This window comes from Tiliqua scincoides, chromosome 8, assembly GCF_035046505.1.
Source record: "Tiliqua scincoides isolate rTilSci1 chromosome 8, rTilSci1.hap2, whole genome shotgun sequence".
NCBI lineage: Eukaryota > Metazoa > Chordata > Lepidosauria > Squamata > Scincidae > Tiliqua > Tiliqua scincoides.
In genome coordinates, this window is record NC_089828.1 from 1,711,377 (window position 1) to 1,731,707 (window position 20,331).

Sequence of the window (20,331 nt, forward strand, 5' to 3'; positions counted from 1 at the left end):
CATATGCTACTGAAGCACATCTGGGGAAGAGCTTGTAACCAATGGCAGAAGCCACGTCTTTTGCTGCAAGGGGCCACTTTGCCGGTGATCAGGGCAGGAACTCCCTACCCTGGAGTTGGGTGCAGCAGCAGTTGTAGCAGAGTTGGGGCTCTGTGACCAAAAAAGGAGTTAAACACTGCTCCTCTCATTGCTTCGCCCTTACAAATGGTCCCTTTCCATTGCTGTACTGTAGGAGTGATGGGGTATATCCCTGTCCCAGTCCCATATATCCACATCCCTGACTTGCTTCTCTAGCATCAGTGGTAAGAGGGAAGAAGGGAAAGAAGTCTCTCTCCCTGGCTTGCAGTTACTCTACTTTTACAATTAATTAGAACTGCATCTGTATATTGCACAGACTCTCACAACACATTATTCCTTGGAAGCTCACACTCCTCTGCATTGCACAGTGAGGTTACAACAGTGAGTCTTCCTGGCTTTGTCCTCTCAAGACAACTTTGTCAGTCTCCCATCCAGAATTCAACCAAGACCTTCCTTGCTTAGCATTCTTTGGGCAGCCTTCAGCTCAATCACCAGACCACCCACATTTTCACTGCCACTGATACTAGCTCAGCAAGGGGTAAGCTATAGGGAGTGGGAGGAGAGCCCAATCCTATGCATGTCTACTCAGAAGTCCCATTAGAGTCAATAAGGCTTACTCCCAAGAAAGGGTGGATAGGATTGGGCTGTTAATGAATTATCTTGTATCCCAACCCAAAGAAGGACCTTTTTCAAACTGTAAAGTTTGCCTTTTATTTGAGGCAAGCAATATGAACACTGAGACTTGTACGTCTGAAAAAGAAAAAGGAAGTTTGATCATATTGCTACTTTGCCCTAGAGAAACATAAGCACAATCACACATTAAACACATGTATAATTGCAGCGCTTTCCACATGCGCTGCCTCCGACGCATCCTCGGCATCACCTGGCAGGACAAAGTTCCAAACAACACAGTCCTGGAACGTGCTGGAATCCCTAGCATGTATTCACTGCTGAAACAGAGACGCCTGCGTTGGCTTGGTCATGTCGTGAGAATGGATGATGGCCGGATCCCAAAGGATCTCCTCTATGGAGAACTCGTGCAAGGAAAGCGCCCTACAGGTAGACCACAGCTGCGATACAAGGACATCTGCAAGAGGGATCTGAAGGCCTTAGGGATGGACCTGAACAAGTGGGAAACCCTGGCCTCTGAGCGGCCCGCTTGGAGGCAGGCTGTGCAGCATGGCCTTTCCCAGTTTGAAGAGACACTTTGCCAACAGTCTGAGGCTAAGAGGCAAAGAAGGAAGGCCCATAGCCAGGGAGACAGACCAGGGACAGACTGCACTTGCTCCCGGTGTGGAAGGGATTGTCACTCCCGGATTGGCCTTTTCAGCCACACTAGACGCTGTGCCAGAACCACCTTTCAGAGCGCGATACCATAGTCTTTCGAGACTGAAGGTTGCCAATACTAATTGCAGTTAATTTGCTCTCCCCTCTATTATTCCCAACCAAATTGGCCCTACAGAATAAATTAAGGTGCATTTCAAGGGTCCTGCTGGAAAAAAAAATATCAGCCAGAATGTTCACGGGAAGATGCACTAAATCTTATAGATATTATGAACACAGCATTTTCTGGCTGGTTGCGTCTAAAACAAATACAAATATTACTCACATCGTCAAGCCATGAATTCAAATGCTTTGTAGGATGTAGTCCCAGCATTTCACGTTCAACTGTGGAAAGCGTCTTCAGGGGGTTATAAGGAGGGTACAAAATTCTTTGTAACCCCTGAAGATGCTTAAGGACATAAGAAGAGCCCTGCAGGATCAGGCCCATGGCCCGTCTAGTCCAGCTTCCAGTATCTCACAACTGCACACCAGAAGCCTCAGTTAGCACAGAAGACAACAAGATACTTGCATCTCGCTGCCACCTCCCTGCATCTAGCATTCTATTTATGCTACACCCCCCAGCAAAGACACCAGACTGTACTTGGATTTAACTTGGCCCACCTTATTAAACACAAGTGACCAACTTTCAATGCATGAATCCTACTGAACACACCTTCCCTCCTTTGCCAGTCTGAGGTAGGCGAAAAATCTGCCATTCATGGGCAATTCAGATGCCTGAATAAAATTCCTACGCGGCCCTCATGATGAACAACCAGCTAATGTCAGACTGAACATACCCATCATGGTTGGTAACCCATGATGGAGTTATCCTCCAGAAATCTGTCCAATAATAATAATAATAAAACTTTATTTTTATCCCGCCCTTCTCCCAAAAAGGGACCCAGGGCGGCTAACATATAAAACAAATTAAAACATAATTTCACAGATAAAAACATATTAAAAAATACACATTAGCAGAACCCATAAAAACAGTAGTCAGAAGAGTCAGAATAGAAGAGCATAAAACAGCAGTTCTTAGAGGAATCGGGCCTGTAAAAAAGCAACTAAAAGATATATAAAAGATGTTAAAAAGGCCATAACATCAGAAGGCTTGGTTAAACAACAAGGTCTTCAGGCCTCGCCGAAAGGACTCAAGAGAGGGAGCCATTCTCAAGTCAAGGGGAAGGGAGTTCCACAACATTGGTGCCACTACTGAGAAGGCCCTATTTCTTGCCGCCGCCCCACGTACCTCCTTAGGCGGCGGCACTTGTAAAAAGGCCTTCTCTGATGACCTGAGAGGACGAGCCGGATTGTACGGGAATAGGCGATCTCTAAGATAACCTGGCCCAGAGCAGTATAGAGCTTTAAAGGTCAAAACCAGCACCTTGAATTGGGCCCGGAAATGAATGGGCAGCCAATGTAGCCCCCGGAGAAGCGGGCTGACAGAGTCAAACCGCCTAGCTCCAGTGACCACATGGGCCGCCGCATTCTGCACTAATTGCAGTTTCCGAACCGTCTTCAGGGGCAGCCCCACATAAAGCGCTTTACAATAATCTAACCTCGATGTCACCGTAGCATGGATCACCGTGGCCAGGTCTGCACGATCCAAGTACGGTCGCAGCTGGCGCACCAGCCGAAGCTGAGCAAAGGCCCCCCCTAGCCACAGCCGCCACCTGGGAATCCAGGAGCAGTTGCGAGTCCAGGTGGACCCCCAAGCTGCGGACCTGCTCCTTCAGAGGGAGTGCAACCCCATTCAGAGCAAGCTGATAATCCAGCACCTGCATCGAGGATTTCCAAACCAGGAGAGCCTCCGTCTTATCCGGATTTAATTTCAGCTTGTTAGCCCCCATCCAGATCCTCACTGCTTCCAGACAGCGCTCCAGGCCCTCAACCGCCACCCTGGAGTCTGGAGGAAAGGAGAGATAAAGCTGGGTGTCATCAGCATATTGATGACACCCCACTCCAAACCCCCGGATGACCTCTCCCAGCGGTTTCATGTAGATATCCCCTTTTAAAAATATCTAGGCCAGACACCATCACCACATCCTGCAGCAAGGAGTTCCACAGATATGCTGGGTAAAGAAATATTTTCTTTTGTGCGTCCTAACTCTCCCAACACCCAATTTTGGTGGATGTCTCCTGGCTCTGGTGTTGTGTGAAAGAGAAAAGAGCATCCCTCTATCCACTTTATCCATCCTCTGTGTAACTGTGTGTGTCTCTATCATATCCCCCCCTTAGGCGCCTCTTTTCTAGACTGAAGAGTCCGAAAAGCTGTAGCCTTTCCTCATAAGGGAGGTGCCCTAGTCCAGCAATCATTTTGGTTGCTCTCTTCTGCACCTTTTCTAGTTCTGCTATGTCCTTTTTAAGACCTGGTGTCCTGAACCGCAATACTCCATATGTGGCCTGACCACATATGTACACATATGATTTGTACAATGGTATTATAATGTTATCTGTTTTATCCTCAATCCCCTTTTTAATTATCCCTAGCATAGGATTGGCCTTCTTCACTGCTGCCACTGTCCACCAGCATCCCAAGATCTCTCTCCTGAGCTTTTCACCGTTGAAAGTGAAATGTTCAAACTAGATTCTACAATGTCTTTTAATCTGTGGCTTAAGTCTTGAGCAACATTTTAAATTATGTTTCAGACTTACAGACATTCTTTAAAGGTTTCCTATGGGCTGGTGGTGGTTGCATTTCTCTAAGGGCACAATCCTAACCCCTTATGTCAGTGCTTTCCAGCACTGTCATAGCGGTGCCAATGGGACATGTGCTGCATCCTGCAGTCGGGTGTCACTCACGGGGGCCTCCTCAAAGTAAGGGAATGTTTGTTCCCTTATCTCAGAGCTGCATTTCCCTTAGGTCAGTGCTGGAAAGCACTGACATAAGGGGTTAGGATTGCGCCCTAAATCAATTTTACATAGGACTGTAGGAATGTGGAACTCTTTGCCACAGGAAGTAATGATGGCTTCTTGCCTAGGTGCCTTTAAGAGGGAATTGGACAAATTTCTGGAGGAGAAGTTCATTACGGGTTACAAGTCATAGTAGGTATATGCAAGCTCTTGGTTTTAGAGGCAGGCTGCCTCTGATTGCCGGATGCAGGGGAGGGCACCAGGATGAGGTCTCTTGTTATCTGGTGTGCTCCCTGGGGCATTTGGTGGGCCGCTGTGAGATACAGGAAGCTGGACTAGGTGGGCCTTTGGCCTGATCCAGTGGGGCTCTTCTTATGTCCTTATGACATTCCCTAACTGCCTGTGATGATTAAGAGTTGCCTTTAGGTGAGTTAGTCGAGAAGCTTTAGAATGCTAGATAAGATTGGTTTCTGTTACCACTGTTTAGGCTGTTGGTGTGCCATGAATGAGTTGGAGTACTGTGGAGGGCAGAGCGCCAGCTGGCCTAGGTGATTGTGGACCAGTTGCTCTCACCCTCTCAAGCTAACCTATTTCACAGCACTGTTCTTGAGATGGCTGTGTCTGCTTGGAGATGGGATATAAACAGTCATCAGGTTCATCGGTTGCCATTTCACCCAACAGTCTCACTCATTCTTTGTCTTAGGACGGGGGTATGGCCAACATTTGAGGCTCACAGTCTTTAACAGGTGCCGTATGTACATTAATTACCCATTCAGCTGAAAGATGCAATTGCTTACAAAGGTTAGGTTGTTTAACAGCAATTAGCCTATATTGCAGGGGGAAAAATATTCAAGCTGGGAGCTTTCCTGTTACAACCAACACGGGCAGGATTGTACATCCAGCTGATGCATGTAGCTTGCCATTGCAAGATGGCTGCTTGAACCATAACCATATAGAAGCTGCTCACACATGGTGAGCTTTGTTTTGTGACATGGCTTCCCAACCCCATGGTTCTGAAAACTGCAACTGGGTTGATTCAACCCCTTTGAGATCCCCCCCTTTTCACTGGGATCAGGTGAACTCCAGGGTTCCACAAGTTTGCATGGCTGCATCTGCTACATATCTTCCTTGTGGTCGACTTCTGGTATAATCTTTCCCCAAATCAGCTCTCCCCAAACCTGACAACAGGTGGAGAATTTTAAGTACAGCATGAACTGTGTTTTATGGTCATTACCTTGACAAATCACTATTACACCCTGTGGTCACACTGATAATTACCAGACTAGATTCATTGGTGCATGCGTTTTTTAATCAGTGACCTTAAATTATCCTCTAAGTGGACAAACTTTTTCCTCTGATGCAGTCTAGAAGTTTTTGTCACTTGTGCGTGGAGCAGGACGTACTAGAAAAGAACCTCCCCCTTGTTTTGCCTTCTTAACAAGTGAGGTGGACGACATTGCTCTTCCAAAGTTTTATGGTACCGTGTTTTCTTTTAGTGCTCAGCTACTGAAGTTTATGACTTCCATATTGAAGGTACTAAGCCCTTCACACCCGTAGTTACTAAAAATGTATGTGCTAACTACTTTATAATATCATAAAGGTCAGCAGCAAATTCTTTATGGCTTCCTCTGAAAGTAGCCATGTGCAGTTATCCCCTTCTCCCAGTGTGCCTCAGGAATGATTTGTGGAGAACTGGATCATTCATTCATTCATCCATTCATTCGAGATATATCCTGCTTTTTCCTAAATGGACCCCCAAAGAAAGTGCTATGTTGCCAACCCCCTTTAAGATGTCTTGTAAAAGAATCTGGGTCCTAAATTTGGTTCAAAATGAGGACTTCCAAAGGGGGGACATTGCTCAGGGGTAAAGCACGGACTTTCCATGCAGAGGGTCCCAGGTCCCTGGCAGTCTCTCCAAGTAGGATTGAGAAAGACCCCCCCCTGGAACCTTAGAGAACCACTGCCGGTCAGTATAGACAAAAATTAGCAGGACAGGCCAATGCTATGACTTGCTATAAAGCAGATTAATATATTGCTCGTGATGTGTGGCTATCACCAAAATCAGTACCCCCATTGTCTTTTTCTCTCCCTTCCCTTGCTGTGCTTTATAAGACAGTGCACCATACAATGGTGTTCTGCCCTTATAAGTGGCAGGGAATGAAACTTTCAGGGTCTTGTAAAACACCTGATGCAACACCAGCGTCATACATTTTGCATGACCAAGTACCACGGGGAAAGAGAGAGAGGAGACATACGCAATAGAAGAAGAGCCTGGTGGATCGGGCCCAAGGCTCAACCAGTCCAGCTTCCAGCTTCCCTTGGAGGCCAATCAGGCATCTCTGCGAAACCCACAAGCGGGACATGATGGCATCCCCCTTTCCTGTTGCAGCTCCCCTGAAACTAGCATTCAGAGACATCCGCCCTCTGAACCTGGCAGGAGCCCACATCCATTTTGACTTGTGCTATTCAGCTAGCAGGGCTGTCTTGGGTCACAGCCAATGTGCAGTTTCAGCCTCTGAGTTTGCAGTATTGACTTTGCCTTTTTCTCTGCCACAGAGTGCAAAATTGACCTTGCAATAATTGTATCACTGTGATGCCAAAGCCTCTCTTCTGAGTGCTGACACCATATATGTGGGGCTTAGGATTGCTTATCCCTGTGTGCATCATTCTGTATTTCCCAAATATTCCTCATCGGATCTGAGAGTCTTCTCCCATTGCGCTTCGTAGCGCAGGAATGCTTAGACTGGCACAGCCAGGAGAGAGCAGCCAGTTGGGATAGGCTGGATCTGTTGTCATCCTGCTACAGTGGAACTTGCCAAGTTTTGCTCATTTATTCTTTGTCACAGTTGTTGCCTTTGATCCACAGTCCCTGGGCTGAATAAACCTCTGATTTTTGACTATTTTGCACAGGCAAATGCATTTGAACATTTAAAGGGAAATCTGCTCAGCAGAGACAGTGAACATCTGGGCCACATTAACCTGTGTAAAACAAGCCTTTTAGCTGTCAACAATGCGCCCAGGTTTATAACACTGGTGGAAGCCAGTCGGGTTGCGATAAAAGGCAGGTATGTGTGGCACGGTGCTCTCTTCTTATGTGATCCAGCAATGTTGCACTTGCTCGCGAGAAATAACAACTTGGGGACCAATTCTAAATAGTGCATGCCAGCTTATTGCTGGCAGACATTGTTGCAAACCTGCCATAAAGCATTTGCGAGGCCCTAGCGCTGGCAGAGTGGCAGTGCTAGCTCAGTGCTGGCCAGCACTGGGCTAGTGCCGGTGGATCACTGGTGCTCCACTGTTCGGAGGTCGTGCGGACCGCCGGACGATGGAGAGGTAGGTTGGGGCATGGGGGGGCCAGGCAGGATGCATTCTGGGGGGAGGGAGTGGAATGGGAGGGATGAGGGATTGGTGGATCCAGAGGGAAAGGGAAGAAAGTCCCCTTCTCCCGGGGTGCCGCTGGCGCTGCCTGGTTAGCACTCAAGATGCCACGGATTGGGCTGCCAGTTATTTCAGATGAACAGAGTGCTGGTGTCTTGTAGCCAGAATTTTTGGGTGGAGACCACTGTAACTTTGCTACAGCCAGGGGGCTGGCTTGGGAACTCTCTCTCCATGTTTGGTGTAAGTCTCCATTTTTCTTTCTTGGGGAGAGATCTGAAAATCTATGCTCTCAGCGTGGGTTAATTTGAAACTGGGTGTTGGGGAAGATTCTGATTGGCCAATGCCTGTGACATTACAGGGAAGGGGGGTCATTGCTCAGTGGTTCAGTGTATGGAAGATCCCAGTTTCAAACCAGACCTCTTCAGGTGGGATGTGAAAAATCCTAGAGCTGGTGCCAGCCAGCATCAACAAGACACTGTCTTTCACCATGAACCAATGAACTGACTCACCAGTTCATTGGTTCACCGGGAAACCAATGAATTTGCTCAGTAGGAGGCAGCAGCTTAAAACATGGCCTCCTATTGAGGCACTTTTGCCTTTTTAAATGCTTGTGTGTTTCACTAATGTAGGGATCATCAGTGTTTTTCTTCTCATGGCACACTGACCTCTACGGTCTTCTTGTTACACCGCATCCAGCTTCCAGAAGGCTCTTCTGGGTTCTGCGGCTCTGTTTCTAGGGTAGCTGTAGTAATAAATTTACCTCTTCCTCTCCCCCCCCCCCAAAAAAAAATTTTTTTTCAGTGATTTCAACTAGTAGTTGGCAACCTTCAGTCTCGAAAGACTATGGTATCGCGCTCTGAAAGGTGGTTCTGGAGCAGCGTCTAGTGTGGCTGAAAAGGCCGATTCGGGAGTGACAATCCCTTCCACACTGGGAGCAAGTGCAGTCTGTCCCTGGCCTGTCTCCCTGGCTATGGGCCTTCCTTCTTTGCCTCTTAGCCTCAGACTGTTGGCCAAGTGTCTCTTCAAACTGGGAAAGGCCATGCTGCACAGCCTGCCTCCAAGCGGGCTGCTCAGAGGCCAGGGTTTCCCACTTGTTGAGGTCCACTCCTAAGGCCTTCAGATCCCTCTTGCAGATGTCCTTGTATCGCAGCTGTGGTCTACCTGTAGGGCGCTTTCCTTGCACAAGTTCTCCATAGAGGAGATCCTTTGGGATCCGGCCATCATCCATTCTCACAACATGACCGAGCCAACGCAGGCGTCTCTGTTTCAGTAGTGCATACATGCTAGGGATTCCAGCACGTTCCAGGACTGTGTTGTTTGAAACTTTGTCCTGCCAGGTGATGCCGAGAATATGTCGGAGGCAGCGCATGTGGAAAGCATTCAGTTTCCTCTCCTGTTGTGAGTGAAGAGTCCATGACTCGCTGCAGTACAGAAGTGTACTCAGGACGCAAGCTCTGTAGACCTGGATCTTGGTATGTTCCGTCAGCTTCTTGTTGGACCAGACTCTCTTTGTGAGTCTGGAAAACGTGGTAGCTGCTTTACCGATGCATTTGTTTAGCTCGGTATCGAGAGAAAGAGTGTCGGAGATAGTTGAGCCAAGGTACACAAAGTCATGGACAACCTCCAGTTCATGCGCAGAGATTGTAATGCAGGGAGGTAAGTCCACATCCTGAACCATGACCTGTGTTTTCTTCAGGCTGATTGTCAGTCCAAAATCTTGGCAGGCCTTGCTAAAACGATCCATGAGCTGCTGGAGATCTTTGGCAGAGTGGGTAGTGATAGCTGCATCGTCGGCAAAGAGGAAGTCACGCAGACATTTCAGCTGGACTTTGGACTTTGCTCTCAGTCTGGAGAGGTTGAAGAGCTTTCCATCTGATCTGGTCCGGAGATAGATGCCTTCTGTTGTAGTTCCAAAGGCCTGCTTCAGCAGGACAGCGAAGAAGATCCCAAACAAGGTTGGTGCAAGAACACAGCCCTGCTTCACACCGCTTCGGATGTCAAAGGGGTGTGATGTGGAGCCATCAAAGACAACAGTGCCCTTCATGTCCTTGTGGAAGGATCTGATGATGCTGAGGAGCCTGGGTGGACATCCAATCTTGGGGAGAATCTTGAAGAGGCCATCCCTGCTGACCAGGTCGAAAGCCTTTGTGAGATCTATGAAGGCTATAAAGAGTGGCTGTCGTTGTTCCCTGCATTTCTCCTGCAGTTGTCTAAGGGAGAATACCATATCAGTGGTGGACCTGTTGGCTCGGAATCCACACTGTGATTCTGGATAAACGCTCTCTGCAAGTACCTGGAGCCTCTTTAGTGCAACTCGGGCAAACAACTTTCCTACAACGCTAAGGAGAGAGATGCCACGGTAGTTGTTGCATTCACCCCTGTCGCCTTTGTTCTTGTACAGCGTGATGACGTTTGCATCCCTCATGTCTTGAGGTACTCCACCTTCTCTCCAGCAGAGACAAAGGATTTCATGCAGCTCAGTGATGATGATCTCTTTGCAGCACTTTAGGACTTCAGCAGGGATGCTGTCTTTTCCAGGTGCCTTGCCAAAGGCAAGGGAGTCCAGGGGCACGTGAAGTTCTTCTAGGGTTGGTTCACTGTCAAGCTCTTCCAGCACAGGCAGGCACTCCATGTTGTTCAGTGCTTCTTCGGTGACTACATTTTCTCTGGAATATAGCTCAGAGTAGTGCTGCACCCAGCGTTCCATCTGCTGCGCCCGATCCTGGATGACCTCGCCTGTTGCAGACTTCAGAGGGGCAATTTTCTTCTGTGTTGGACCTAGGGCCTGCTTGATACCATCATACATCCCCTTGATGTTTCAACTGCTGTGCTCCAAACTCCCTCTGCACACCTGCGAACCTTTTGCACCATATCAATTGCAAATTGCTCCACTCAAGTGAAGGATAAACATATATGCATGGATTGGCTGTGGACTGAGTAGCCCTGGCCTTAACCTAGTGAGCTACGTGAGACTTTGGCTGCAACAGTGATGTAGAAAAGAAATGCACTGGAAAGTAAAAACAAAGCTTCACCGAAGGGACTCTTTTTCCCCCAGCACCACCTGGAGATAGCTAGGATTGACCACTGGAAACTTAGATGCAAAGCATACACTCTGGTACTGAACTACAGCCCTTCTCTGCTGTAAATGATGAAACCGTCTTAGATCAAGTAAGATCATTGGCCCACCTAGCCCAATATCGCCTAAACTGACTTGCAGCTGCTTCCCTCGCTCTCAGGCTGAGGCCCTTCCCAGGAACCGCTACCTGATGCCAAGGGATGCTAAGGAACGAATCTGGAAGTTTCTGCATGCAAGGCAGGTACTCCAAGCTACCAATCCTTCTCATCTTACTCCATGACAGAAAGGAGTGAAGTGGAAACCTCCTTTTATACCTGCTGCCTGACTAGAAATCTTAAATACCAGGACAAAAGCAGCAACAATAAAAATAAGCTTCTCTTAACATTTCAGCTGAGCTGATTATATTTATGATGATTTAATTACATGGTGTCAAAAGGACCAGAAGCACAGAGTTTCACAGAGGTCACTCTTGCCCAGCTGGAATGGTCTGGTTTTCTTTCTTTTTTCTTTTTTAATCGTCTGTGTTTCAGCAGATGAAACAGTGTCTCCAACACCAGACTTACTCAGTGGGCATGACTAAGAGCTGAACTTCATAATGCCTAGAATCTGTGTGGGGTGGGGTGGGAAGCAACTGGGGGGGGGATGAAAAAGAGCAGACTGGGGACAGATAAACAGCCCAATCCTTGACAGTCCATATGCTTGCCACTCCGTAGCATGCAGTATGTGCTCCTTTGGTGGTGCTGCACGCTGGGGGGGGGGGGGAATGACCTGGAAGAAGTAAGCAAAAAAGGAAGAAGGGCAAAAAACATCACTTCTGGCTTCCACGGGAAACTAGAAGTTGTGTTTTTGGGGCCGAAATGTTTGGGCCGAAATGGCCATTCTGAAGCGCACACAGCTCTGGTAGGGCTCTGGGAAGGGCGTGCCTGGTTGTCTGCGGTTTTGCGTAACTGTAAGGGGTTCCCGAATGGAATCCCCGCAGATATCGCAGATATGCAGCCTGTATGTTAGACTGACCTGTCTATATGCCACCTGCCCATCAAGAGGTTTCATTGTTGGACCCAGGGCAACTCTTTTGCTGGCATAAGTCTGAGAAGAATCAAGGGGGGAGTCCGGATTGAGAAAGGGGGTAGGATCTGGCATGTGCTGCCACCACCAAGTACTCCCTTCCACTCCCAAACTATTCCTATTTCCTCACTCGAATCACCCCAATCCTCCCCTAAACCGCCCGTGATCCACCAATTCTGCCAATACAAAGCCAATTTTGAATTGAGCGTGTGTATGGGGGGGGATCACCCATCACAAATATGGTGATCACATGGTTGATATCTGTTACTGCTAGTTAGAAGCAGGGGACACTGGTAAACCTGGCAAGAGTAAAGGCTCGTTTTATGCTCCACTCAATAAACGGATGAGGCAGCGTCTCTGTAGCCTGGTTTTAGCCCTCAGCTGCTATCTGTAAGGCTGCAGCGTTTGGAACTTTGTATGGAGATGTAACTCTGGGCGTGGGGGGCCATGAAGTTCAGTGAAGGAGGAGACTGGGTGTGGGCCTGCTAGATTTGGGTGTGATTCTCCCCACACTCCCTCTTTTCACTGGGTTGGGTTGCTTTGGCCAAGTCGCTCTGCCAATTTCAGTTTCACTGTTGTAACTCAGGAATAATAGCCACCCATCTAACATTGTTGTTGCAAAGATGAATGACACCAAGATGTCAAAATTGCATTTAAAGTGCTTTATAAGTGATAATTGAAATGTAGTCTTATACCAAGGGTCTGCTTATTTAATTTATGGCTCTTGTTTCACTGCCACATATGGAAATGCTTGCTTTTGAATTACGGATTCGCTCTTTAAACTTTTGAGTTCTTCCGATTTCATGCTTTTTTAAAAAAAGACTTTACTTACTTGGAACTCTTGTTGCCGCCTTCATCATGTTGGTAGTGGATTTCTCAAAGAGTCAGTTCAGGTGATATGGTTGGGCTGATCTAGTCCACTGCATGGCATGAATCAAGGATTTGTCTGTCATCCTTGCCCAACTGATGCAGCTTTAATCCTATGCAACTGCAGTCTTGAGCCAGGTAAAACTTATCCTATGGATGTTTTTTCCAATAAGAAAAGTTTGCCCTGGTACCAATGGGAGCATTTCTCTGGGGGCTGATGGTAGCTGGTGAGGTGCTATCCAGATTGGGGCTGCAGTAGAAACAAAGGATTAAAGCCCCCTCCCCCATGGTCCTTATCTGAATTCCCCACCCCACTGTGCATGTTAGGAAAAAAAATAAGCACACAAACCTCTGCCTTACAATGATTTTATTGCCTCATTTTGGCATGAACTGTAGGAGGGTATTAAAAAAGAAATTTAAAAGATGGACTCGATGAGTGTTTGCATTTAAAAGTGAAATTGTAAGTCATCACACCTTTTTAATTCTGTCCTTTTTTTTAAAGGCACCTCAGCTGAGTGTTGGATAATATGCAAATGTGTTTAAATTTAATGGTTTAATTTAAAAGGCAGCTGATGAATCGAGTTTAAAAAATGAGGCAGGCTACCTGTTCTCAGGCTACATGAGGCAGGCTACAGGAATACATGAAAAAGGGATTGCACTAGTGGGTTATGTTTGGAATACACAACCAAACTACAGACTTGCAAAAGTCCTGTGTTATGTTTGTTGATGGGTCAGTCTGTGACTGTAAGACTGCTTAATAGAATTACCTGCAGACTGCTCACCTAGGTAGGTGCCAGCTTGAATGCATGCATACCCTAGATGCCTGTGGCAGCAGTTCCACTGAGCAGTGTGCAAGTCCGCTAATGCAGCTGAACCAGGCTTCAAAGGGAGCTCTCCAGTGTATCAGCTTCCTAAGCAGCTGTCAGTCCAGGCTGCGTGGTTTGCTTTCTTCTGACAGCCACTCGGAGAAGCAGGAATATGTGTCCTCACAGCAGACGCTTTGGGAAGGGAGCCCACCACCCCCTCCCTCTTCCTCGCTTCCCTTTCTTTCTCCATGTTCTGGACCCCAGTGGCAGCGTGATCTAGAATGCCGTCCACTGTGGCCTCCAGTTCACCACTTCTGCACAATTACAAAACAACAACAACAAAAATCCTGTGCTGCTCCTTTGCAGAAGTGCAGGACTTCTGATTTGATTTAAGTGGACCGTGGGAGTGAAAGCGCTCCTTTGCACCACCCCTGTCAATCAAACCAGAAGTCCTGCTCTTCTGCATTTAAAGAAACTGGGCCCGGGACGTGGCAAGGAATCAGATGATCCACTTTCCCCTTGTTTTAGCTGCCATGCTTCGCCTTTCCTGATCCACTTGGGGCATTGACATCAACCTGCCCAATTCAGACAGATGATGCCCCTATGACTGCTAGACCTTGATGTAGTCTATATAAAGATCTGTTTTATTATTAAACCCTTTTTTTTGGGGGGGGGGAGGCTTGTTATTCTTTTACTCACTTCATTTACTTCATTTACTCACATTTGTTCTGGGAGCCATTTTCTTTGGTTTTTATTTCCAATTTGCACCTCACTTGTTTGCCGTTTTCTTTTTGCAAGCATTTTAGCACCGCCTGTAGGGGTGACACTGGAGCTGTTTGGCACATCTGCCTTCGGGTGGGCACCATGCTGCTCTAGCATGTGCTTACCAAGTACACATTTATGTGCATTGTATTTTCTGCAAACTCGTGGAAAGCAGAGAAACACGGGCATACAAAGAGACATGAGGCATACAAAATTATGCACAGGAAGGATAGCGTGGATAGAGAGATGCTCTTTACACTCTCACACAACAACAGAACCAGGGGACGTCCACTAAAATTGAGTGTTGGGAGAGTTAGAACAGACAAAAGAAAATATTTCTTTACTCAGCATGTGGTTGGCCTGTGGAACTCCTTGCCACCAGATGTGGTGATGGTATCTGGCCTAGATGCCTTTAAAAGGGGACTGGACAAATTTCTGGAGGAAAAATTCTTCACGGGTTACAAGCCATGATGTGCATGTGCAACCTCCTACTTTTAGAAGTAGACTACCTCAGAATGCCAGATGCAAGGGAGGGCACCAGGATGCAGGTCTCTTGTTGTCTTGTGTGCTCCCTGAGGCACTAGGTGGGCCACTGTGAGATATAGAAGCTAGACTAGATGGGTCTTTGGCCTGATCCAGCAGGGCTCTTCTTATGTAAAAAGTCCATAGAATTTGGCTGTTAGCATTTGAATTTGACATTTTGCTCTGAAAACATGGCGAGACTGGAAACTTCATGGAATCTTGAACATTTGCTTCGGTTCCAGTGAAGAATCGAGCATCGCCTTAGACCCCAGTGGACCCCTTTTTGAAAACAGCAGATGAACGAGAAGAGGAAAGCAAAACACTTCATGCATTTTATACTAAGATTCTGTCGGGTCAGTTCTTGGGCTTATTAAAATGGCATGAAGCCCAAGGTGGGTGGGGGGAGGGGCTAGTCCTCCTGCAGTCTCTCTTGGACTGCTCTGGAAGGGTGTATTGATAAACATGAAGCTGCAATCTCTGAAGCTGTCGGTCCAGCTCTGATATCCACAGAGTAACAAGTTGCATTGAAGTGACAGATCTATTCCAGTTTTCCTTCTTTTGTAACATGCCTGTCAGATTGCCCTGGGCTCATGGAGATTTTTATAATAAAGACACACTTAAAATAATGGACGCTTGACACTGCCGCGCCAACACCTCTTCTTCAACCACAGAGATTCACATAATTTGATGTTCACAGGCGTTGTTGCTGAAATCTACCAAGCAGGCACCTTGGCTGGCTGCAGACAGGTAGGGGGAGGCCTGCCAAACATCAGAGGCAGCGGGGCTGGATATGACTCATGTCTGTGACTGCGGAGCTGATTTCAGGTTTCTAGGGACCCTTGTTGAACTCGTGGCCTCCCTCCTAATTGGGTGGGCCTTGAGAAAGTCACTTTACCACCGTCACACAACTGATTGATGCCATAGAGATGATCTCCAGGATTCGAGGTGCCCATTTGCTCCCTGGGGCCAGCCCTGCCTGTCAGTTGGCCATTTCTGGTCAACACCATGATCACTGCGGTCAGGTTATTGGTGCCTACTGCCAAATCCTGTTCCCCACCATTGGGGAAACTGGAGCTGCTGCAGGACAGGCTGCATCCAATGGCAGAAGGGGGGGGGCCTATTGGACAGAAAGCAGGAGGTAAATAAAAATATTTTTTCCTACTCCCTGTTTGGCTGCCTGATTGCCTATGGGTCTCCTCGGACAAATGCCATAGGTGTCAGGAGAGAAAAGGGGCAGGGCAGCCTGGGAAACTGGGGATAGGATTCTGGCACAAGTTGCTGCTGGAATGTGAGGATTGGGGCTCTTGGTTCCTAGAGTTCACCTATTAGTCAGACTTATTCAATTATAGGCATATTTCCTACACAATTTGCATTGAAGAGGTAGTGGTAGAATAATAACACTATTATTATTTGCTTTTGTATTTTAAAGTATTCTTTGTGTTATTGTGTTGTTTGCTGTCCTGAATAAGCCCTTTCAGAAGTGGCAACATTTTATTTAAGAAATCCCTAAATAAGTACAAAAGATATCAAATTATACTAAAGCAACATTTAATAGGAACAAGCAATATCCATCAATAAAAAAATAATAACAATGCCAACCCCTAGCAATCACTAAACATCTGTTTCATTAAAAAAAAGTCTTAAGAACATACTTAAAGGTGAACAAGGTTGGTCCAGGGAGGGAATTCCACAATTGTACAGCCACCACCCAAAAGTCCCTGCTCCTGATGTTAACCAGCCTTACTACCAGTGATGACCTGCTCAAGAACAAAGCCCCCGAAGCCAATCAAAAGGGCTTGGTTTGTCTTTATTAGAGTTTATAGTAATATTTTCATGGTGGTTTATGCTGCTTTTCTTTAAATTGAGGTTATTTAAACTAGCCTCCTCACCTTTTTTTTTTTTTTTTTTTTTTAAAGAACATTAATATTATTCTAAGGGTAAATACTTCTAGGAGTCCTTACTGGATGTCCCTTTTGGGTGGGTGTTATATCCTTGGGATCAATTCTCTGCAGTTTCAACCGCCAAACCCAAAGGAGATTCGTGCAGTAACTATAATCGAGACATAGAAAAGGCGCAATCAGTTCTTTGAAAAAACATACAAACAGCAACCAAACAAAACACCAACAATGTGGAATAATTGTTGAAATACTGAATAGTGAACAGACATTGACTTAATCAATGTCATATAACATGCTAATAACTCCTTACTAATTGGTTAAACATTGCAGCCCTAAATCGTTGTCTAAATATGCATATCCTCTTTCCACAATCAGTAGGGAAAGCAGTAATTGCGTCCTGTATCCTTCCCCACATCCCTTTCCCTCCCCTTCCCGTTCCACTATATCTCGTCTGTCTTGTTTAGATTGTGGGCTTTTGGGACAGGGACCTGTCTGGCTTTTGTTTGTTTCACTGATTTTTCTTCCCTGGGTGTAAAGGACTGTGCACATAAATGGCGCGCCAGAGGTACACAAAGCAATGGGATGATACCAGAGTGCTGTGTAGTCCAGTGCATCTGGCTGTAGTGATGTCATTGAGGGCTACTGAGCATTCGTAGAGAATATCCAGAAGTCTCAGATTCAGTTCTTTAAATCTCTGGCTCAAAGCATCAGGAAACAGTTTATTTTTCACATGTTTATACCACTCTTCCCCCAAGAAGCTCAGGGCAGCGCACATGGTTACTTCTCTCCTTTTTGTCCTCACAACAACCCTGTGAGGTAGGTGAGGCTGAGAGTAGCTAGCCCAAGGCCACCCAGGAAGTTTCATGGCTGAGCAGAATTTGAACCTAAATCTTCCACGTTCAGCTCCTGAACCAGTGCACTATCATGGCTCTCAATGATAAGAAAGACCTCTATCTGGGGGAACCTGCTACATTAACTGGTCAGATGACTTAAGCAGTCAGCTTTGCATATAGCAGTTCCTCGTTTCATTCCCTAGCACAGCTGTTTTCAACCACTGTGCTGTGGCACACTGGTGTGCTGTGAGTGGTCCACAGGTGTGTCACAGGAATTTGGGGAAAGGACATTTGTTAGTAGGACCAATGGGAGATGTGAACCCCCCACTGGCAGCATGGTGTGCCTTGTCAATTGTCAAAAACCTGGTGGTGTGCTTTGACGATTTTAGTGTCTTGTCAGTGTGCTATGAGATGAAAAAGGTTGAAAATCAGTGCCCTAGCATCTCCAGATAGGACTGAGAAAAGCTTTCAGTCTGAAATCCTGGAGCGTTGCTGTCAGGCAGCATAGACAAAACAGAGCAAAATAGACCAACAGTTTGGCTCAGCAGAATGCATATATATATTCATACATTCCCTGCCGCACCGACATTCTCTTGCCATCTTGGCACATCTTTCATGTGCTTGGCAAATGCTTACTGTGTAAAATAGGCCCATTGTGAAGCCGCTGCAGGGTCACGTCAGGTGAAGTCGAAAGTCGGATGCAAAAGGAGGTAGATGCATCCCCTTCTATCATTGTTTGCTCTCTTGAACAAACGGCAGGCCTCTTGCAGCCAGGTCGGTCAGAACGGTCTCGTTGCGCTAATCCGCCCATTTCTTTCCGCTCTCCACAGACACATAGAATTTTGGAAGAATTTGCAGACGCTCAACGCTGTCGACATGGAGCTGTATACGGGACTCCAGAGACTGTGAGTATTTGTGCAACCAATTGGAAAGACTTGACATCCCAGCTAGTGGTGTCAGCTGACCAGAAAACAACCTGCTGTGGTCTGCTTGGTACTTTAACAGTTCGACCTGCGGAATTCAGCAGGGAAAACTGTCTGCGACTTGGAGATGAGTAAAGTCACCTACTGATACCTGCAGATCAAGTTTCTGTTAAAGGCAAAGCTACAGAGGCTGGTTGAGAAGTTGGCAACCCTACAGCCCCCCTGTCTTGAAAGCTTGGGCAGCACATTTAGGATCTTGGCCACTGTGCAAATCAGCCCCCCTCATCTCTACAATTTCTAATCATACGCAATGGTTTGTTTTCCCTTCCTAATAGTTTTCTGTCCTTTCAGTCTTCTATAAATGACTCCCTAATCTGATCTTTTCCTAGATCTCTCTGCTTGCTTTGGCCTGCTGCCCTTTCAATCTATTATCTGCTCCTTCCCTAGTGTGATTCCCAAATTTTGAGCCATGCCTCCCCAGGGAGCTGTGAAACCAGCCAGGGGAGCTGTGAAATCCTTGCAAAAATCCCACCGACCTATACAGTGCACAGGATTGTAGCGCTAATGGGGAGCCACAGCCAATGGCCCATTAAGTCAAGCAAGCCATCAGTAGAAAAAGTTTGAGAACTGCTTCCTAGGCCCTTGTATGCCTTCCCTAGTGTGTTCTGCCTCTCTCTAATATCACAGCAGCTCAGCCAATGGCAAGAGGGATGTTTGCAAGTCCCACCTCTCTGTGGGGTTAGGATGACTCAATCAAGGACTTCATCTAAAGCTTCATTGCTGCAATGGCAAAATCCTTTGATTATTATGATTTTTTTATAGTGCTATTAGTACTTTGCAAGGTCTAGAACCAGGACTTTCTGCAGTAGAACCCGGCTACCTGACCCTCTCTGCCACTATGGCAGCTTGCCAGCAGAGGGAGCCGATGGCATGTGCTCTACAACACTTGAGTGCCATCCCTGCCAGAGGGTGGTATTGTGACTATTGGCTTAGCAGAGCCTCCAAGTAGCTTACAGTCGGTTAAAAACAAGAGTAAAACAATATCCATCATGTAAAGAATAACAAAAGACTACCAAAAGCCTGCATGACACCCACATAATACCAGGCAATGAGGGGAAAAAGGAAAGCAACCCTATGAAACATTGCCAAAGCCAAAAAGAAGTGGGTCTTCGGCTCTGGGTTTGCCACCAGCTCACCACTGATGTCAGGGGATGAGCCTAAGGGGATACAGTCCTTCAGGTTCCTTTCATACCTGTGTGACTGCTTGCTTGCTTCCTGCTTTTCCTCCAAACCACCAGCTCTGGTACAGAGTGGTACAGGGGGGGGGGGGGAAAGCTCAGTCTCTGCCCTGAGGAGCTTACATCAAAATGTGCCAAAATCTTTAAGATGAAATTCACTATGGCTTTTTGCATAAACAAAATAAAACCGCAGTGGTTCTGTCATCAGATCGCAGGCCAGCAGTAAACAGGGCAAGCTGCTGAGCTTCCCTAAAACGTGACCCCAGTAAGCAAATGTCCTCTTAAAGAATTCTCTGTGTAAGCATCGTAACCTGCTTGTTCAGATATAGTGTTTTGCGTGGAGCTTGTTTTTTTTTTTTTTTTAAATCAAGGTTTTCTTCTTGCATAAATCAAGAAGAGTGGTGCTGATTTAGCTTCTGCAGAGGATGAGCGGAAAAGGATCTATTTCAGGCACTCTAAAACAGGGGTGTCCAAACTTTTTGGCAGGAAGGCCACATCATCTCTCTGACACTGTGTTGGGGGCCGGAGGAAAAAAAAGAATTAATTTTTATTATAAATTTGAATAAATTTACATAAATCAATATATTAGAGATGGAACTTATATGAATGAATGAAGATCTTGCAATAGCTCAAGGCCTATAAAAGACCTTGCACAAAGCAAGGCCGGCCTTTCCTTTGCTGCCACTGCTGCATCACAGATGTGAATCAG

At 46.6% G+C, this 20,331-nt stretch overlaps 1 protein-coding gene across 4 annotated transcripts in view; it reads left to right on the plus strand.

The window, feature by feature from the left end:
- NTRK3 (neurotrophic receptor tyrosine kinase 3) overlaps positions 1-20,331 on the plus strand; it is a 449,707-nt gene that overhangs the window by 77,386 nt on the left and 351,990 nt on the right. For all 4 annotated transcript variants that reach the window (XM_066634740.1, XM_066634739.1, XM_066634741.1 and 1 more), the window contains exon 2: positions 18,292-18,366. In XM_066634740.1, the coding sequence (XP_066490837.1) occupies positions 18,292-18,366 (75 nt within the window). The remainder of the gene's footprint in view (positions 1-18,291; positions 18,367-20,331) is intronic.